The sequence below is a fragment of the Oncorhynchus kisutch genome, linkage group LG15, assembly GCF_002021735.2.
Source record: "Oncorhynchus kisutch isolate 150728-3 linkage group LG15, Okis_V2, whole genome shotgun sequence".
NCBI classification, from domain to species: Eukaryota; Metazoa; Chordata; class Actinopteri; order Salmoniformes; family Salmonidae; genus Oncorhynchus; species Oncorhynchus kisutch.
The window spans coordinates 87,358,158-87,377,369 of NC_034188.2; the positions used below are offsets into that span (position 1 = coordinate 87,358,158).

General features: G+C 50.7%; 1 protein-coding gene and 2 pseudogenes across 3 annotated transcripts in view; 1 reads left to right on the forward strand and 2 right to left on the reverse strand.

Annotated features, from left to right (window-relative positions):
• The window catches only part of LOC109881501 (SH2B adapter protein 2-like), a 39,862-nt gene extending 33,053 nt beyond the window's left edge, over positions 1 to 6,809 (forward strand). For 2 of the 3 annotated variants that reach the window (XM_031791239.1, XM_031791240.1), the window contains exons 8-9: positions 1,529 to 1,727; positions 6,093 to 6,809. In XM_031791239.1, coding sequence (XP_031647099.1) covers positions 1,529 to 1,727; positions 6,093 to 6,448 — 555 coding nt within the window. In that variant the 3' untranslated portion in view covers positions 6,449 to 6,809. The remainder of the gene's footprint in view (positions 1 to 1,528; positions 1,728 to 6,092) is intronic. The other variant, XM_031791241.1, reaches the window with a different exon arrangement.
• A 10,531-nt stretch (positions 6,810 to 17,340) lies between these two features.
• On the reverse strand, positions 17,341 to 17,847 carry LOC109881503 (dnaJ homolog subfamily C member 30, mitochondrial-like; annotated as a pseudogene).
• LOC116352929 (uncharacterized) lies at positions 17,842 to 19,190 on the reverse strand (annotated as a pseudogene).
• Between the last annotated feature and the right edge of the window lie 22 nt (positions 19,191 to 19,212).

The window sequence follows — 19,212 nt, forward strand, 5'->3', positions numbered from 1 at the left end:
CCTCTCTACTCCTCACTCACCTCTCTACTCCTCACTCACCTCTCTTCACCTCTCTACTCCTCACTCACCTCTCTTCACCTCTCTACTTCTCACTCACCTCTCTACTCCTCTCTCACCTCTCCTCCTCTCTACTCCTCACTCACCTCTCTACTTCTCACTCACCTCTCTACTCCTCTCTCACCTCTCTACTCCTCACTCACCTCTCTACTCCTCACTCACCTCTCTACTCCTCTCTACTCCTCTACTCCCCACTCACCTCTCTCACCTCTCTACTCCTCTCTACTCCTCACTCACCTCTCTACTCCTCACTCACCTCTCTCTTCAACTCTCTACTCCTCACTCACCTCTCTTCACCTCTTACTCCTCACTCACCTCTCTACTCCTCACTCACCTCTCTACTCCTCACTCACCTCTCTACTCCTCACTCACCTCTCTCTTCAACTCTCTACTCCTCACTCACCTCTCTTCACCTCTCTACTCCTCACTCACCTCTCTACTCCTCTCTACTCCTCACTCACCTCTCTCTTCAACTCTTTACTCCTCTCTTCACCTCTCTACTCCTCACTCACCTCTCTCTTCAACTCTCTACTCCTCACTCACTCTCTCTTCACCTCTTTACTCCTCTCTTCACCTCTCTACTCCTCACTCACCTCTCTCCTCACCTCTCTACTCCTCACTCACCTCTCTACTCACTCACCTCTCTCTTCAACTCTCTACTCCTCACTCACCTCTCTTCACCTCTCTACTCCTCACTCACCTCTCTACTCCTCACTCACCTCTCTCTTCACCTCTCTACTCCTCACTCACCTCTCTTCACCTCTCTACTCCTCACTCACCTCTCTACTCCTCACTCACCTCTCTTCACCTCTACTCCTCACTCCGCTCTCTTCACCTCTCTACTCCTCACTCACCTCTCTACTCCTCTCTACTCCTCACTCATCTCTCTCTTCCCCTCACTCACCTCTCTCTTCCCCTCTCTACTCCCCACTCACCTCTCTTCACCTCTCTTCATCTCTCTACTCCTCTCTTCCCCTCTCTACTCCTCACTCACCTCTCTTCCCCTCGTTACTCCTCTCTACTCCTCACTCACCTCTCTCTTCCCCTCACTCACCTCTCTACTCCTCACTCACCTCTCTCTTCCCCTCTCTCACCTCTCTACTCCTCACTCACCTCTCTCTTCCCCTCTCTACTCCCCACTCACCTCTCTTCCCCTCACTCACCTCTCTACTCCTCACTCACCTCTCTCTTCCCCTCTCTACTCCTCACTCACCTCTCTCTTCCCCTCTCTCACCTCTCTTCCCCTCTCTCACCTCTCTTCCCCTCTCTCACCTCTCTCTTCCCCTCTCTCACCTCTCTCTTCCCCTCTCTCACCTCTCTACTCCTCTCTCTATTCTTCCCCTTCTACTTATTTTTAACCTCTCATTTTCCCTCTCTCTCTTACATTAATGTACAGGAGTGTTATAAGTGGAACTTTATATTACTCACAATTCCCCCCCGCTCCCCTTCTCCTCCTCTCTCTTCCCCCCAGCACCTGCGTCTGTCGGTGAATGGTAACGGTCAGTGTCATGTTCATCATCTGTGGTTCCACACCGTGTCAGATATGCTCAGGCACTTCCATGCCCACCCCATCCCTCTGGAGTCGGGGGGCTCTGCTGACATCACACTGCGTTCCTACGTACAAGTACAGGGTACCCCCACAGGTACGCCCAACACACACACCCCCACAGGTACGCCCAACACACACACCCCCACAGGTACGCCCAACACACACACCCCCACAGGTACGCCCAACACACACACCCCCACAGGTACGCCCAACACACACACCCCCACAGGTACGGCCAAACCACACACACCCCCACAGGTACGCCCAACACACACACCCCCACAGGTACGCCCAACACACACACCCCCACAGGTACGCCCAACACACACACCCCCACAGGTACGCCCAACACACACACCCCCACAGGTACGCCCAACACACAAACCCCCACAGGTACGCCCAACACACACACCACACACCCCCACACAGGTACGGCCAACACACACACACCCCCACCACATGTACGGCCAACACACACACACACCCACCACAGGTACGGCCAACCCCCCCCCCCCCCCCCCCCACACACAGGTACGGCCAAACCACACACACACCCCCCCCACAGGTACGGCCAAACCACACACACACACCCGCCCACAGGTACGGCCAAACCACACACACAGACCCCCCACAGGTACGGCCAAACCACACACACACACCCCCACAGGTACACCACACACACACCCCCACAGGTACACCACACACACACCCCCACAGGTACACCACCCCCACACCCCCAAAGGTACACCACACACACACCCCCACAGGTACACCACACACACACCTCCACAGGTACACCACACCCCCACCCCCACAGGTACCCCCCCCCCCCCCCCCCACACAGGTACGGCCAAACCACACACACCACCACAGGTACACCACACACACACACCTCTAAACATGAACAACAGGTTTATATACACTGCTCAAAAAAATAAAGGGAACACTTAAACAACACAATGTAACTCCAAGTCAATCACACTTCTGTGAAATCAAACTGTCCACTTAGGAAGCAACACTGATTGACAATAAATTGCACATGCTGTTATGCAAATGGATTAGACAACAGGTGGAAATTATAGGCAATTAGCAAGACACCCCCAATAAAGGAGTGGTTCTGCAGGTGGGGACCACAGACCACTTCTCAGTTCCTATGCTTCCTGGCTGATGTTTTGGTCACTTTTGAATGCTGGCGGTGCTTTCACTCTAGTGGTAGCATGAGACGGAGTCTACAACCCACGCAAGTGGCTCAGGTAGTACAGCTCATCCAGGATGGCACATCAATGCGAGCTTTGGCAAGGTTTGCTGTGTCTGTCAGCGTAGTGTCCAGTGCATGGAGGTGCTACCCGGAGACAGGCCAGTACATCAGGAGACGTGGAGGAGGCCGTAGGAGGGCAACAACCCAGCAGCAGGACCGCTACCGCCGCCTTTGTGCAAGGAGGAGCAGGAGGAGCACTGCCAGAGCCCTGCAAAATGACCTCCAGCAGGCCATAAATGTGCATGTGTCTGCTCAAACCGTCAGACTCCATGAGGGTGGTATGAGGGCCCGATGTCCATAGGTGGGGGTTGTGCTTACAGCCCAACACCGTGCAGGACGTTTGGCATTTGCCAGAGAACACCAAGATTGGCAAATTCGCCACTGTGCTCTTCACAGATGAAAGCAGGTTCACACTGAGCACATGTGACAGACATGACAGTCTGGAGACGCCGTGGAGAACGTTCTGCTGCCTGCAACATCCTCCAGCATGACCGGTTTGGCGGTGGGTCAGTCATGGTGTGGGGTGGCATTTCTTTGGGGCGCCGCACAGCCCTCCATGTTCTCGCCAGAGGTAGCCTGACTGCCATTAGGTACCGAGATGAGATCCTCAGACCCCTTGTGAGACCATATGCTGGTGCAGTTGGCCCTGGGTTCCTCCTAATGCAAGACAATGCTAGACCTCATGTGGCTGGAGTGTGTCAGCAGTTCCTGCAAGAGGAAGGCATTGATGCTATGGACTGGCCCACCCGTTCCCAAGACCTGAATCCAATTGAGCACATCTGGGACATCATGTCTTGCTCCATCCACCAACGCCACGTTGCACCACAGATTGTCCAGGAGTTGGCGGATGCTTTAGTCCAGGTCTGGGAGGAGATCCCTCAGGAGACCTCATCAGGAACATGCCCAGGCGTTGTAGGGAGGTCATACAAGCACGTGGAGGCCACACACACTACTGAGCCTCATTTTGACTTGTTTTAAGGACATTACATCAAAGTTGGATCCGCCTGTAGTGTGGTTTTCCACTTTTAATTTTGAGTGTGACTCCAAATCCAGACCTTCATGGGTTGATAAATTTGATTTCCATTGATCATTTTTGTGTGATTTTGTTGTCAGCACATTCAACTATGTAAAGAAAAAAGTATTTAATAAGAATATTTCATTCATTCAGATCTAGGATGTGTTATTTTAGTGTTCCCTTTATTTTTTGGAGCAGAGTATATTGTAACGACCCAGGGTTTATAAGCACGGAAATCTACTCTGCAGTTTGAGCTTTTACGGCACAGTGGATACCGCCAGACCTCGGAGTCGAGGGTTCGAGACCTGCTCCCTGCCTGACGTCTCGACCTGCTCCCTGCCTGACGTCTCGACCTGCTCCCTGCCTGACGTCTCGACCTGCTCCCTGCCTGACGTCTCGACCTGCTCCCTGCCTGACGTCTCGACCTGCTCCCTGCCTGACCTGCTCCCTGCCTGATGTCTCGACCTGCTCCCTGCCTGACCTGCTCCCTGCCTGACGTCTCGACCTGCTCCCTGCCTGACGTCTCGACCTGCTCCCTGCCTGATGTCTCGACCTGCTCCCTGCCTGACCTGCTCCCTGCCTGATGTCTCGACCTGCTCCCTGCCTGACCTGCTCCCTGCCTGATGTCTCGACCTGCTCCCTGCCTCGACCTGCTCCCTGCCTGACGTCTCGACCTGCTCCCTGCCTGACGTCTCGACCTGCTCCCTGCCTGACGTCTCGACCTGCTCCCTGTCTGACCTCTCGACCTGCTCCCTGCCTGACCTGCTCCCTGCCTGACATCTCAACCTACTCCCTGCCTGACGTCTCGACCTGCTCCCTTCCTGACCTCTCGACCTGCTCCCTGCCTGACCTGCTCCCTGCCTGATGTCTCGACCTGCTCCCTGCCTGACCTCTCGACCTGCTCCCTGCCTGACCTCTCGACCTGCTCCCTGCCTGACGTCTCGACCTGCTCCCTGCCTGACCTCTCGACCTGCTCCCTGTCTGACCTCTCGACCTGCCTGATGTCTCGACCTACTCCCTGCCTGACCTCTCGACCTCCTCCCTGCCTGACCTCTCGACCTGCTCCCTGCCTGACCTCTCGACCTGCTCCCTGCCTGACTTCTCGGCCTGCTCCCTGCCTGACCTCTCGACCTGCTCCCTGCCTGACCTCTCGACCTGCTCCCTGCCTGACCTCTCGACCTCCTCCCTGCCTGACCTCTCGACCTGCTCCCTGCCTGACCTCTCGACCTGCTCCCTGCCTGACCTCTCGGCCTGCTCCCTGCCTGACCTCTCGACCTCCTCCCTGCCTGACCTCTCGACCTGCTCCCTGCCTGACCTCTCGACCTGCTCCCTGCCTGACCTCTCGACCTCCTCCCTGCCTGACCTCTCGACCTGCTCCCTGCCTGACCTCTCGACCTGCTCCCTGCCTGACCTCTCGGCCTGCTCCCTGCCTGACCTCTCGACCTGCTCCCTGCCTGACCTCTCGACCTCCTCCCTGCCTGACCTCTCGACCTGCTCCCTGCCTGACCTCTCGGCCTGCTCCCTGCCTGACCTCTCGGCCTGCTCTCTGCTGTTTCATTACAATATATATACTCTAAAGCTCTCTTAACTGGTCCAATGTTGAGAACGTCCTTCTAGAAACAGTTTGTCATGTTTGGACAGCACCTGGGTAGCTCTGTCTGACCCTTGTTATTAAAGAGGACAGTCTGACGTCTGGCTGGAAACAGCAACATCGTTCGGTCCAGTGAATCGCTTGGGAAGAAGTCAGCAACCTTTCAGCAGGATGACCTCAGACTGATGTTTTCCTCAGTCTTAAAACCTTTAACTAGATGTTTTAACCAGTGACCAGCCCCCCGCCCCAACCCCCACCGCAAACCACCCACTCGCCTGGCAGGGGATGAATGCCCTCCTGTGCATAGGGAGAGACGGGGGAGAGAGAGAGGGGGGTGATTATACAACAGGCCCAGCCTCAGGCCCCAACACTCACAAAGAGACCCTCTGTTTCCCTCGGACACACACACACAGTGGGTTGTTGGTCCAGCGTGTAAAAAGCGTAATTGATAGACGCTGTTCAGCCGTGTTTTCATCAGTGGCACTACTGTTGTTGTCCCACCAAGAGAGGTGATGGTATAGAAGGTCGTCAACACTTGTGTTTTATGTTTGGCATTTTAATGAAAGATACTTTGATAAAACAAACTGTATCAGGCCTCTTTAACACTGCTCTTTTCTTACAGACAGATATCCCGTCTCTCTCTACTGCTCTCACACAGATGTGACCGTGCCTCAGCTCCCCACCCCACCCAGGGACCAAGGCTGCTGGACTGACCCAACCCTTCACCTCCCTGGGTTCTCGCTGCCGGCAGGGCCCCCCTCCGACACCCCGATATCATCCAGCTCCTCATCCTCGCCCATCGCCTTTCCTTCCCACTCCCGTGGTGAGCCAGGCAGCGGAGGAGGCGAGGGGTTGGTTAGCAGGAGCAACAGCTCAGAACGTCTGTTAGATCCCTCTAGTGGTGCCTCGGAGGACTACCAAGAGACAGACGGAACACGCAGGGCCAGAGCTGTGGAGAACCAGTACTCCTTCTACTGAGACTGGGCGCAACCAAACCGGGAGCTCTCATTGGCTGAGACACAGGACATACAGGGATTTGGACTAAATAGGTGAAATGGCATGGCTGCCTGGGGAGTGTAGATGGACATGGATCACTCATTATCTTGTTTATTTGCTTGTTAGTGTTCCAAGAGATGTCCTGTTTCTCCAATGTGTGTCTGTGTCCAGTTCACCACTGGCTCTGTGGCCACACTCATCAGCTGACATTAAGGATATGAAGAAACAGATGATTTAGTCTTGAGTGTGAGGAGAGAGAGAGAGGGAGGGATGAATGGAGACAGCGGGATGGATGGAGGAGGAGAGAGATGGATGGAGAGAGGGGGAGAGAGTGATGGATGGGAGGGAGAGGGTTGGGATGGAGAGGGAGAGAGATGGGATGGATGGAGGAGAGAGGGAGAGATGGGATGGAGGGAGAGAGATGGGATGGGTGGAGAGGGATGAATGGAGAGATGGGATGGAGGGAGAGAGTGATGAGAGGGATGGAAGGAGAGCGAGAGAGAGACAGGGATGGAGACACAGGGATGGATGGAGAGAGACAGGGATGGTGGAGAGAGAGAGAGAGAGAGAGAGAGAGAGAGAGAGAGAGAGAGGAAGTGGCCCAGTGGAGGTTTTGATTCACTTCACCAGACCACTTCCTGTCTGCCCTACCCACAATTCCCTAGGAACAAAGCCTCTGTCACCGCCCTGCTAAGTAACCAGGGCTGAAGCTACCTACCTAAATGGTTTTCCTCCCCAGGCCCTCTTGAGCATATCCCTATTGTTTGTGAAGCTGTTTGTAGTCTGTCCCGGATATCCTCACTGTCCCCAAGGGGAGTTCAACCCGCTTTCTTTTCCTATAGCTTTGCCAAAATGAATGGTAACATCAATAATAGTAATGGGTGTGTTAGTGTTATTTGAGATGTTCTCAGTGTACAGGCAAAAGGTCCTAGTGCTTGTCAGTTACACAGCGCTTTGATCATATGATGTGATCATTGGCAGTGATGACCTCAGGTCAAGGTGATAAGTTATGCAGGGTTGGGGTCATTTCGATTCTTGTCAATTCAGAAAGTAAACCAAATTCCAATTCCACATTGTCCTCTTGAAAAGCAATAAAGAGAATTTGGAATCTCAGTGTACTTCCTGAATTGGCTGGAATTTCAATGGAATTGACCCCAACCCTGAAAACATGATCCACATCTCCACCTACCGGAACACAGCTCAGCATTCCAGCTCACATCTCCACCTACCGGAACACAGCTCAGCATTCCAGCTCACATCTCCACCTACCGGAACACAGCTCAGATCTCCACCTACCGGAACACAGCTCAGATCTCCACCTACCGGAACACAGCTCAGATCTCCACCTACCGGAACACAGCTCAGATCTCCACCTACCGGAACACAGCTCAGCATTCCAGCTCACATCGCCACCTACCGGAACACAGCTCAGCATTCCAGCTCACATCTCCACCTACCGGAACACAGCTCAGATCTCCACCTACCGGAACACAGCTCAGCATTCCAGCTCACATCTCCACCTACCGGAACACAGCTCAGCATTCCAGCTCACATCTCCACCTACCGGAACACAGCTCAGATCTCCACCTACCGGAACACAGCTCAGCATTCCAGCTCACATCTCCACCTACCGGAACACAGCTCAGCATTCCAGCTCACATCTCCACCTACCGGAACACAGCTCAGCATTCCAGCTCACATCTCCACCTACCAGAACACAGCTCAGCATTCCAGCTCACATCTCCACCTACCGGAACACAGCTCAGCATTCCAGCTCACATCTCCACCTACCGGAACACAGCTCAGCATTCCAGCTCACATCTCCACCTACCGGAACACAGCTCAGCATTCCAGCTCACATATCAACATGGTGCAGCTTGACATCGAAGGCTGCTACTGTAATTCAGTCAAATTCAATGCATAATATTCAACATGTTTAGTTTCCACTGATCTATGGGACGGTTGTTGATGGGGACAATCCAGAATATACTGTAAGGGGTATCTTCCATACAGACACAAAGGTGCTGTACGATGGCAAGCACCTCCAAGACAGCTGTTTGAAAGCCATGCAATAGTGATATGATCAGCTATATCAGAGGATTGTTCTGGCTGACCTCTATGAGTTTGACTAACCTCTTGTGATGTCCAGCCCCAAGCCTGATGTGTGATGTGCTACTGTTGTTTCCTTAACCTGGTCCTATACCGCCCCGTTGTGTGACGGTTTTCTGTCTGAGGTATCATATCATTTCCAGACACCTGAAGACTTGGACTCATTTCAAAAAATTGGTTTGGAACGTTCTACAGAACTGGTTGATTATGGAATTAGAATACAGGAAAACCAGCTGAAACAGGGGGACTTGGCGACCGTAGTTCAGGGGACTTGGCGACCGTAGTTTAGGGGACTTGGCGACCGTAGTTTGGGGGACTTGGCGACCGTAGTTTAGGGGACTTGGCGACCATAGTTTAGGGGACTTGGCGACCATAGTTTAGGGGACTTGGCGACCGTAGTTTAGGGGACTTGGCGACCGTAGTTTAGGGGACTTGGCGACCGTAGTTTAGGGGACTTGGCGACCATAGTTTAGGGGACTTGGCGACCGTAGTTTAGGGGACTTGGCGACCATAGTTTAGGGGACTTGGCGACCGTAGTTTAGGGGACTTGGCGACCATAGTTTAGGGGACTTGGCGACCGTAGTTTAGGGATCTTGGCGACCATAGTTTAGGGGACTTGGCGACCATAGTTTAGGGATCTTGGCGACCGTAGTTTAGGGGACTTGGCGATTGTAGTTTAGGGGACTTGGCGACCGTAGTTTGGGGGACTTGGCGACCGTAGTTTGGGGGCTTGGCGACCGTAGTTTGGGGGACTTGGCGACCTTAGTTTGGGGGACTTGGCGACCGTAGTTTGGGGGACTTGGCGACCGTAGTTTGGGGGACTTGGCGACCGTAGTTTGGGGGACTTGGCGACCGTAGATTGGGGGACTTGGCGACCGTAGTTTGGGGGACTTGGAGACCGTAGTTTGGGGGACTTGGCGACCGTAGTTTGGGGGACTTGGCGACCGTAGATTGGGGGACTTGACGACCGTAGATTGGGGGACTTGGCGACCGTAGATTGGGGGACTTGGTGACCGTAGTTTGGGGGACTTGGTGACCGTAGTTTGGGGGACTTGACAACCGTAGTTTGGGGGATTTGGCGACCATAGATTGGGGGACTTAGTGCCTCATACTGGCACTGCTGCATGGTGAAGTCTAGGGGGCAGGGGCCTACGGGAAGGACCTAGAACTGTACAGTAGTTCCTAGATGGTCATGCTAGGACAGAATCGGCAACAGGTTTGTATTAAAACAGCATTTTGTAATTAGTCCTGTCTAGCATAGGGCAACGGTCGTTGTCACCATAATGGCCATATCAGACTGACAAGAGGAGGGGAGGGGAGGGGAGGGGAGGGGAAGGGCAGTTCATGGTAAATGTGCCAATTAAAATTGTATTCTTTTTTTAAGAGTATTTATTCCTCAGCTGTTGTAAATGACATTTTCCTACCGAGTCTTATTGATGTCATTCTTCATTGTTCTCAGTGCAACCAGTGAGTCACAGCAGACTTGGTCACATATCAGAGGCTAGTGTCGGACCGGTGTCCTCTTCACCTTACTTAACATGTAGTGTTGATTTATGTTGTCTGGCTGAGTTTAAGAGTCTGTGCAATTTTGTACTGAGTGATGTACTTGACATAACTTTATATTTCTGTGAATAAAACTTGAGCAAACTGTTATTATGAACATCATGTCTTCCGTTTCTAAGCCACCCACAAGACATTTGATCAAGCACCAACCCCGATCACAACATATTGAATTGAACACTGCTCAGCACTTCATGAGAATAGGTTTGGTTTTACTGATGGACAACAGAGATCTCTAGTGGACAAAAGCTGTTCTTGCTGACTAGTCTCCTAGGTAGACAGGTTGCAGAGACTGACTGCAGAGGCAGAGACTCCTGCACCACTGCAGAGGCAGAGACTCCTGCACCACTGCAGAGGCAGAGACTCCTGCACCTCTGCAGAGGCAGAGACTCCTGCACCTCTGCAGAGGCAGAGACTCCTGCACCTCTGCAGAGGCTGAGACTCCTGCACCACTGCAGAGGCTGAGACTCCTGCACCACTGCAGAGGCAGAGACTCCTGCACCACTGCAGAGGCAGAGACTCCTGCACCACTGCAGAGGCAGAGACTCCTGCACCACTGCAGAGGCAGAGACTCCTGCACCACTGCAGAGGCAGAGACTCCTGCACCACTGCAGAGGCTGAGACTCCTGCACCACTGCAGAGGCTGAGACTCCTGCACCACTGCAGAGGCTGAGACTCCTGCACCACTGCAGAGGCAGAGACTCCTGCAGAGGCTGAGACTCCTGCACCACTGCAGAGGCAGAGACTCCTGCACCACTGCAGAGGCAGAGACTCCTGCAGAGGCTGAGACTCCTGCACCCCTGCAGAGGCAGAGACTCCTGCATTTGGATAGTATTAAGACCCATTGATTAAAAAAAAAAACATTTTCTTGAGTTATTATTATTTTTATCCCTCAATCTACAGTCGTGGCCAAAAGTTTTGAGAATGACAAATATACATTTTCTAAGCCTGCTGCTTCAGTGTCTTTAGATATTTTTGTCAGATGTTACTATGGAATACTGAAGTATAATGACAAGCATTTCACAAGTGTCCAAGGCTTTTATTGACAATTACATGAAGTTGATGCAAAGAGTCAATATTTGCAGTGTTGACCCTTCTTTTTCAAGACCTCTGCAATCCGCCCTGGCATGCTGTCAATTAACTTCTGGGCCACATCCTGACTGATGGCAGCCCATTCTTGCATAATCAATGCTTGGAGTTTGTCAGAATTTGTGGGTTTTTGTTTGTCCACCCACCTCCTTGACGATTGACCACAAGTTCTCAATGGGATTAAGGTCTGGGGAGTTTCCTGGCCATGGACCCAAAATATCGATGTTTTGTTCCCCGAGGCACTTAGTTATCACTTTTGCCTTATGGCAAGGTGCTCCATCATGCTGGAAAAGGCATTGTTCACCAAACTGTTCCTGGATGGTTGGGAGAAGTTGAGTGAGCCCACTCCCTTGGCTGAGAAGCAACCCCACACATGAATGGTCTCAGGATGCTTTACTGTTGGCATGACACAGGACTGATGGTGGTGCTCACCTTGTCTTCTCCGGACAAGCTTTTTTCCAGATGCCCCAAACAATCGGAAAGGGGATTCATCAGAGAAAATGACTTTACCCCAGTCCTCAGCAGTCCAATCCCTGTACCTTTTGCAGAATATCAGTCTGTCCCTGATGTTTTTCCTGGAGAGAAGTGGCTTCTTTGCTGCCCTTCTTGACACAAGGCCATCCTCCAAAAATCTTTGCCTCACTGTGCGTGCAGATGCACTCACACCTGCCTGCTGCCATTCCCGAGCAAGCTCTGTACTGGTGGTGCCCAGATCCCGCAGCTGAATCAACTTTAGGAGACGGTCCTGGCGCTTGCTGGACTTCCTTGGGCGCCTTGAAGCCTTCTTCACAACAATTGAACCGCTCTCCTTGAAGTTCTTGACGATCCAATAAATGGTTGATTTAGGTGCAATCTTACCGGCAGCAATATCCTTGCCTGTGAAGCCCTTTTTGTGCAAAGCAATGATGATGGCACATATTTCTTTGCAGGTAACCATGGTTGACAGAGGAAGAACAATGATTCCAAGCACCACCCTCCTTTTGAAGCTTCCAGTCTGTTATTCGAACCCAATCAACATGACAGAGGGATCTCCAGCCGTGTTCTCGTCAACCCCCCCCACCTGTGTTAACGAGAGAATCACTGACATGATGTCAGTAGGTCCTTTTGTGGCAGGGCTGAAATGCAGTGGAAATGTTTTTGGGGGATTCAGTTCATTTGCATGGCAAAGAGGGACTTTGCAATTAATTGCAATTCATCTGATCAATCTTTATAACATTCTGGAGTATATACAAATTGCCATCATACAAACAGAGGCAGCAGATTTTGTGAAAATTAATATTTGTGTCGTTCCCAACTTTTGGCCACGGCTGTACAAAAGCAGGTTTTTAGAAATATATATATATATATATATATATATATATATATATATATATATATATATATACTCAAAATTAAGCTCAGGTGCATCCTGTTACCATTGATCATCCTTGATGTTTCTACAAGTTGATTGGAGTCAACCTGTGGTAAATTCAATTGATTGGACATGATTGGGAAAGGCACACAGCTGTCTATATAAGGTCCCACAGTTGACAGTGCATGTCAGAGCAAAAACAAAGACACGAGGTCGAAGGAATTGTCTGTAGAGCTCCGAGATGGGATTGTGTCAAGCCACAGATCTGGGGAAGGGTACCAAAACGTTTATGCAGGTCCCCAACATTTATGAAGGTCCCCAAGAACACAGTGGCACCTATCATTCTTAAATAGAAGACATTTGGAACCACCAAGACTCTTCCTAGAGATGGCTGCATGGCCAAACTGAGCAATCGGGGGAGAAGGGCCTTGGTCAGGGAGGTGACCAAGAATCTGATTAGTCATTCTAACAAAGCTCCAGAGTTCCTCTGTAGAGATGAGAGAACCTTCCAGAAGCACTCCACCAATGAGGCCTTTATGGTAGAGGGGCCAGATGGAAGCCACTGCTCAGTAAAAAGCACGACAGCCCACTTGGAGTTTTCTAAAAGGCACCTAACGACTCTTCTGACCATGAGGAAAAAAAGAAAGGTCAAGGCTGTAATCGCTGCCAAACATATTTCAACAAAGTATTGAGTAAAGGGTCTCATACTTATGTAAATGTGATATTTCTGGGGGTTTTGCAACCAGGTTTTTCTAAAAAACCTGTGTTTGCTTTATGGGGGTATTGTGATGTCATTATGGGGGTATTGTGATGTCATTATGGGGTATTGTGATGTCATTATGGGGTATTGTGTGTAGATTGATGAGTGGAAAAAGTCATCCATTTTAGAATAAGGCTGTAATGTAACAAAATGTGGAAAAATTCAAGGGGTCTGAATACTTTGCAAAGGTGCTGTATATCCTACAAAGAGACCACCAGTGTCATGTATTAGGCATATGCTTGTATAATTGTGTGTTAATATGCATGAATATTTAACAAATAGGTCTACTTAAATAGTGTCAGGTTGGTAAATTAGGGCCAAGGGCCTGTTAGCCATAAAAACATCTCACTGTAGGACTGCTGATTAAAAAATCTGTTTAGCTTTTAACATCATAAATGAACAACATTAATATGACATTGAATGCTTTGTGGATACGGGCCCATAGACTACAATATAGTTGTCTCCGGCAGTAAAGCAGGAAGCATAATTAAGTAGCAGCTCTGAAGATTTAACAGGCAGAGTCGCAAAGAAAAATATATATTTCAGACTGGTTAATAAAAAATGAAAGATTAAGATGTGGCAAAAGAACACAGACACTGGACAGAGGACACTGGACAGAGGACACTGGACAGAGAACTGAGGACACTGGACAGAGAACTGAGGACACTGGACTGAGGACACTGGACAGAGGACTGAGGACACTGGACAGAGGACACTGGACAGAGGACTGAGGACACTGGACAGAGAACTGAGGACACTGGACAGAGAACTGAGGACACTGGACAGAGAACTGAGGACACTGGACAGAGGACTGAGGACACTGGACAGAGGACTGAGGACACTGGACAGAGAACACTGGACAGAGGACTGAGGACACTGGACAGAGGACACTGGACAGAGGACACTGGACTGAGGACACTGGACAGAGGACTGAGGACACTGGACAGAGGACTGAGGACACTGGACAGAGAACTGAGGACACTGGACAGAGGACACTGGACACTGGACAGAGGACACTGGACAGAGGACACTGGACAGAGGACACTGGACAGAGGACACTGGACAGAGGACTGAGGACACTGGACTGAGGACACTGGACAGAGGACTGAGGACACTGGACAGAGGACTGAGGACACTGGACAGAGGACTGAGGACACTGGACAGAGAACACTGGACAGAGGACTGAGGACACTGGACAGAGGACTGAGGACACTGGACAGAGGACTGAGGACAGAGGACTGAGGACACTGGACAGAGGACTGAGGACACTGGACAGAGGACTGATGACACTGGACAGAGGACTGAGGACACTGGACAGAGGACTGAGGACACTGGACAGAGAACTGAGGACACTGGACAGAGGACTGAGGACACTGGACAGAGGACTGAGGACACTGGACAGAGGACTGAGGACACTGGACAGAGGACTGAGGACAGAGGACACTGGACAGAGGACTGATGACACTGGACAGAGGACACTGGACAGAGGACTGAGGACACTGGACAGAGGACACTGGACAGAGAACTGAGGACACTGGACAGAGGACTGAGGACACTGGACAGAGGACTGAGGACACTGGACAGAGAACTGAGGACACTGGACAGAGGACTGAGGACACTGGACAGAGGACTGAGGACACTGGACAGAGGGACTCTGCCTAGAAGGTCAGCATCCCGGAGTCGCCTCTTCACTGTTGACGTTGAGACTGGTGTTTTGCGGGTACTATTTAACGAAGCTGCCAGTTGAAGACCTGTGAGACGTCTGTTTCTCAAACTTAGACACTAATGTACTTGTCCTCTTGTTCAGTTGTGCACCGGGGCCTCCCACTCTTTTTATTCTGGTTAGAGCCAATTTGCTCTGTAAACCTTGATTAGCTAATACAATGTGCCAATGGAACACAAGAGTGATGGTTGCTGATCATGGGCCTCTGTATACCTATGTACATATTCCATTGAAAGATCAGCAGTTTCCAGCTACACTAGTCATTCACAATATTAACAATGTCTACACTGTATTTCTGATCAATTTGATGTTATTTTAATGGACAAAAAATGTGCTTATCTTTCAAAAACAAGGACATATCTAAGTGAACCCAAACTGTTGAAAGGTAGTGTATATTTACTTGTTCTGTTCATTCCTCATTAGGTCGGGCAAAATCACAACATCTAGTGGAAAGCCTTCCCAGAAGAGTGGAGGCTGTTATAGCAGCAATGTTCCAACATCTAGTGGAAAGCCTTCCCAGAAGAGTGGAGGCTGTTATAGCAGAAATGTTCCAACATCTAGTGGAAAGCCTTCCCAGAAGAGTGGAGACTGTTATAGCAGCAATGTTCCAACATCTAGTGGAAAGCCTTCCCAGAAGAGTGGAGGCTGTTATAGCAGCAATGTTCCAACATCTAGTGGAAAGCCTTCCCAGAAGAGTGGAGGCTGTTATAGCAGCAATGTTCCAACATCTAGTGGAAAGCCTTCCCAGAAGACTGGAGGCTGTTATAGCAGCAATGTTCCAACATCTAGTGGAAAGCCTTCCCGGAACAGTAGAGGCTGTTATAGCAGCAATGTTCCAACATCTAGTGGAAAACCTTCCCAGAAGAGTGGAGGCTGTTATAGCAGCAATGTTCCAACATCTAGTGGAAAGTCTTCCCAGAAGAGTGGAGGCTGTTATAGCAGCAATGTTCCAACATCTAGTGGAAAGCCTTCCCAGAAGAGTGGAGGCTGTTATAGCAGCAATGTTCCAACATCTAGTGGAAAGCCTTCCCAGAAGAGTGGAGGCTGTTATAGCAGCAATGTTCCAACATCTAGTGGAAAGCCTTCCCAGAAGAGTGGAGGCTGTTATAGCAGCAATGTTCCAACATCTAGTGGAAAGCCTTCCCAGAAGAGTGGAGGCTGTTATAGCAGCAATGTTCCAACATCTAGTGGAAAGCCTTCCCAGAAGAGTGGAGGCTGTTATAGCAGCAAGTGGGGACCAACTCCATATTAATGCCCATGACTTTGGAATGAGATGTTCAACGAGTAGGTGTCCACATACTTTTGGTCATGTAGTGCATCGTGGGTATATTGTGACTGACTGATCTACAAATAATATTAAGTAGTTATTTATAATGCAAGGTGATTTGTAGATCAGTCAGTCTAGACCTTAAAATCGCCTGCAATGTTAAACACCCCCATTATCAAACTCTGACTGAACCCATAGAGCCAGTTATGAGGTCGTCATCTGAGAACTCTAAAAGTAACCACAATTCAGTTTTGTCATCATAATTTACTCTTATGCTATCTTTTACTTAATATATTATCTTATGTTGTCTATAACTGTTCTGTACTCTTGTCATGTGTATTATGTTTTGTGTGGACTCCAGGAACAGTAGCTGCTACATTTGCTGTAGCCAATAGGGATCCTAATAAATGAAAACATCTCTGTATAAACAATCCATTGTGGTTTGATTGAGTTTTTAAGAATACCTTGACCATGTATGTGTGGCTATAATCAATTGTGTAGGAACGAAGTAGGCTAAACGCCTGGTATCAATTCTGATAATGACACTATGGAGAGTAGGGCCCATTAACGACATCAGGATCTGGTGTTCTTCTAGGACCCGTGGAGAGGGAAACCACCAGTCCAAAAACAAAACCTCAACAGGCAGGCAGGGACAGGTTGGTTAAGATCTATTTCAGGACCTGGTGATAGTGAAGAAGACCCCTGACCACTCATGGCCAGCAGCACCCATACAATCAGGACCCGGTGATAGTGAAGATGACCCCTGACCCCTCATGGCCAGCAGCACCCCTACAATCAGGACCTGGTGATAGTGAAGAAGACCCCTGACCACTCATGGCCAGCAGCACCCATACAATCAGGACCCGGTGATAGTGAAGATGACCCCTGACCCCTCATGGCCAGCAGCACCCCTACAATCAGGACCTGGTGATACTGAAGAAGACCACTGACCACTCATGGCCAGCAGCACCCCTACAATCAGGACCTGGTGATAGTGAAGATGACCCCTGACCCCTCATGGCCAGCAGCACCCTACAATCAGGACCCGGTGATAGTGAAGAAGATGACTCCCCCCATTGGCCAGCAGCACCCCTACAGTAATCTCCAACAGCTTCCACTGCTTATAATCGTGATGCTGTTTCTGCTGGTACTGGGCCCTTCTGGCCCTCAGCTCCTTCTCCCTCTGCAGCTGCTCACCATAGTGAGCCTAGAAGAAGGCATCAAGGTCAAACATGGCCTTCCCTCCAACGTTGGAGAACCGTGGGGATCTCTGCTGTTGTTGATACTGCTGTGGGCTAGAGGCTCTGGTGTTGTAGGTGGACTCCCGTTCTGAGGATCTGCCAGCCTCCTGGACGTCTGACCCACTGAAGATGCTGTGGTCGTACTTCCTCCTCAGGGCCATGCTCCCCAGCACGCTAAAGGCCTCACTGATCTCAGAGAAACGCTGGCTGGCTTCCTCGTTGTCGGGGGTTCTTGTCTGGGTGGCCTCCTCATTGTCGGGGTTCTTGTCTGGGTGGCCTCCTCATTGTCGGGGGTTCTTGTCTGGGTGGCCTCCTCATTGTCGGGGTTCTTGTCTGGGTGGCCTCCTCATTGTCGGGGTTCTTGTCTGGGTGGCCTCCTCATTGTCGGGGGTTCTTGTCTGGGTGGCCTCCTCATTGTCGGGGTTCTTGTCTGGGTGGCCTCCTCATTGTCGGGGTTCTTGTCTGGGTGGCCTCCTCATTGTCGGGGGTTCTTGTCTGGGTGGCCTCCTCATTGTCGGGGGTTCTTGTCTGGGTGGCCTCCTCATTGTTGGGGTTCTTGTCTGGGTGGTAGATGAACGACTGCTTCTAGTAGGCGGTCTTTACTTGGGGACACTCTGAGGATGCTTCTAGTAGGCGGTCTTTACTTGGGGACACTCGGAGGATGCTTCTAGTAGGCGGTCTTTACTTGGGGACACTCGGAGGATGCTTCTAGTAGGCGGTCTTTACTTGGGGACACTCGGAGGATGCTTCTAGTAGCCGGTCTTTACTTGGGGACACTCGGAGGATGCTTCTAGTAGGCGGTCTTTACTTGGGGACACTCGGAGGATGCTTCTAGTAGGCGGTCTTTACTTGGGGACACTCGGAGGATGTTGTAGTAGGCGGTCTTTACTTGGGGACACTCGGAGGATGTCGTAGTAGGCCGTTCTGCTCCTGTGAAGAGGTGGGAAGTCTGACTGGTTGTTTTTGCTCCTCCAGCTGTGAGCCCTGGTGGAGTACAGGACCTCTGGGTGAGGTCGAAACCGGCCTGACTGCTGCTCTGCCAGGTTGAGCATGACCGTGCTGAATTCTTGGAGCTGCTGACGTGACCCAAAGGTTTCAGGGTGAAAGGTGACCATGACAACACCTCTGCTATTCCAACATGTCATCCTGTGTACTGTTATTACTAGTTTACCCTGGGGCTGTACACTGGGCAGAACATGTTCATTTGATTGGAGGGTTGAGCATCAATGTCTAATAAAAGTAAATCACAAATTGAACAAACTTGAGGTAATGTCCCATAACTTAGTCTGTTCTCATGTTTTGGGCTAAAAAGTATTTGAGCTCTGTGCTCTTAACTCCATGCATTCAAGGGCATTATCTTTGAGGTTTTCATTTTCCGGTTCCCAGGAATGTCCCTTGTTGACACCTGCTGACATTTGTAAATCCACTGTGCGGTTACCTTGCCTCTACAGGTTCTGGCTCCAATTATAGAACCTGCTGCTACTGACATCGTTCTGTTTTCTTGACCTTTGGCGCAGCGGAGGGAATGAGTCGGTGCGTTTCGCTCCCCAATCTCCGACTGACCTCCATTCTCCGGTAGCAGCAGGTACAGCGACCATGGAGAAAATACAGGGGTGGTATCCGGTCAAATGTATAGCAGACACATG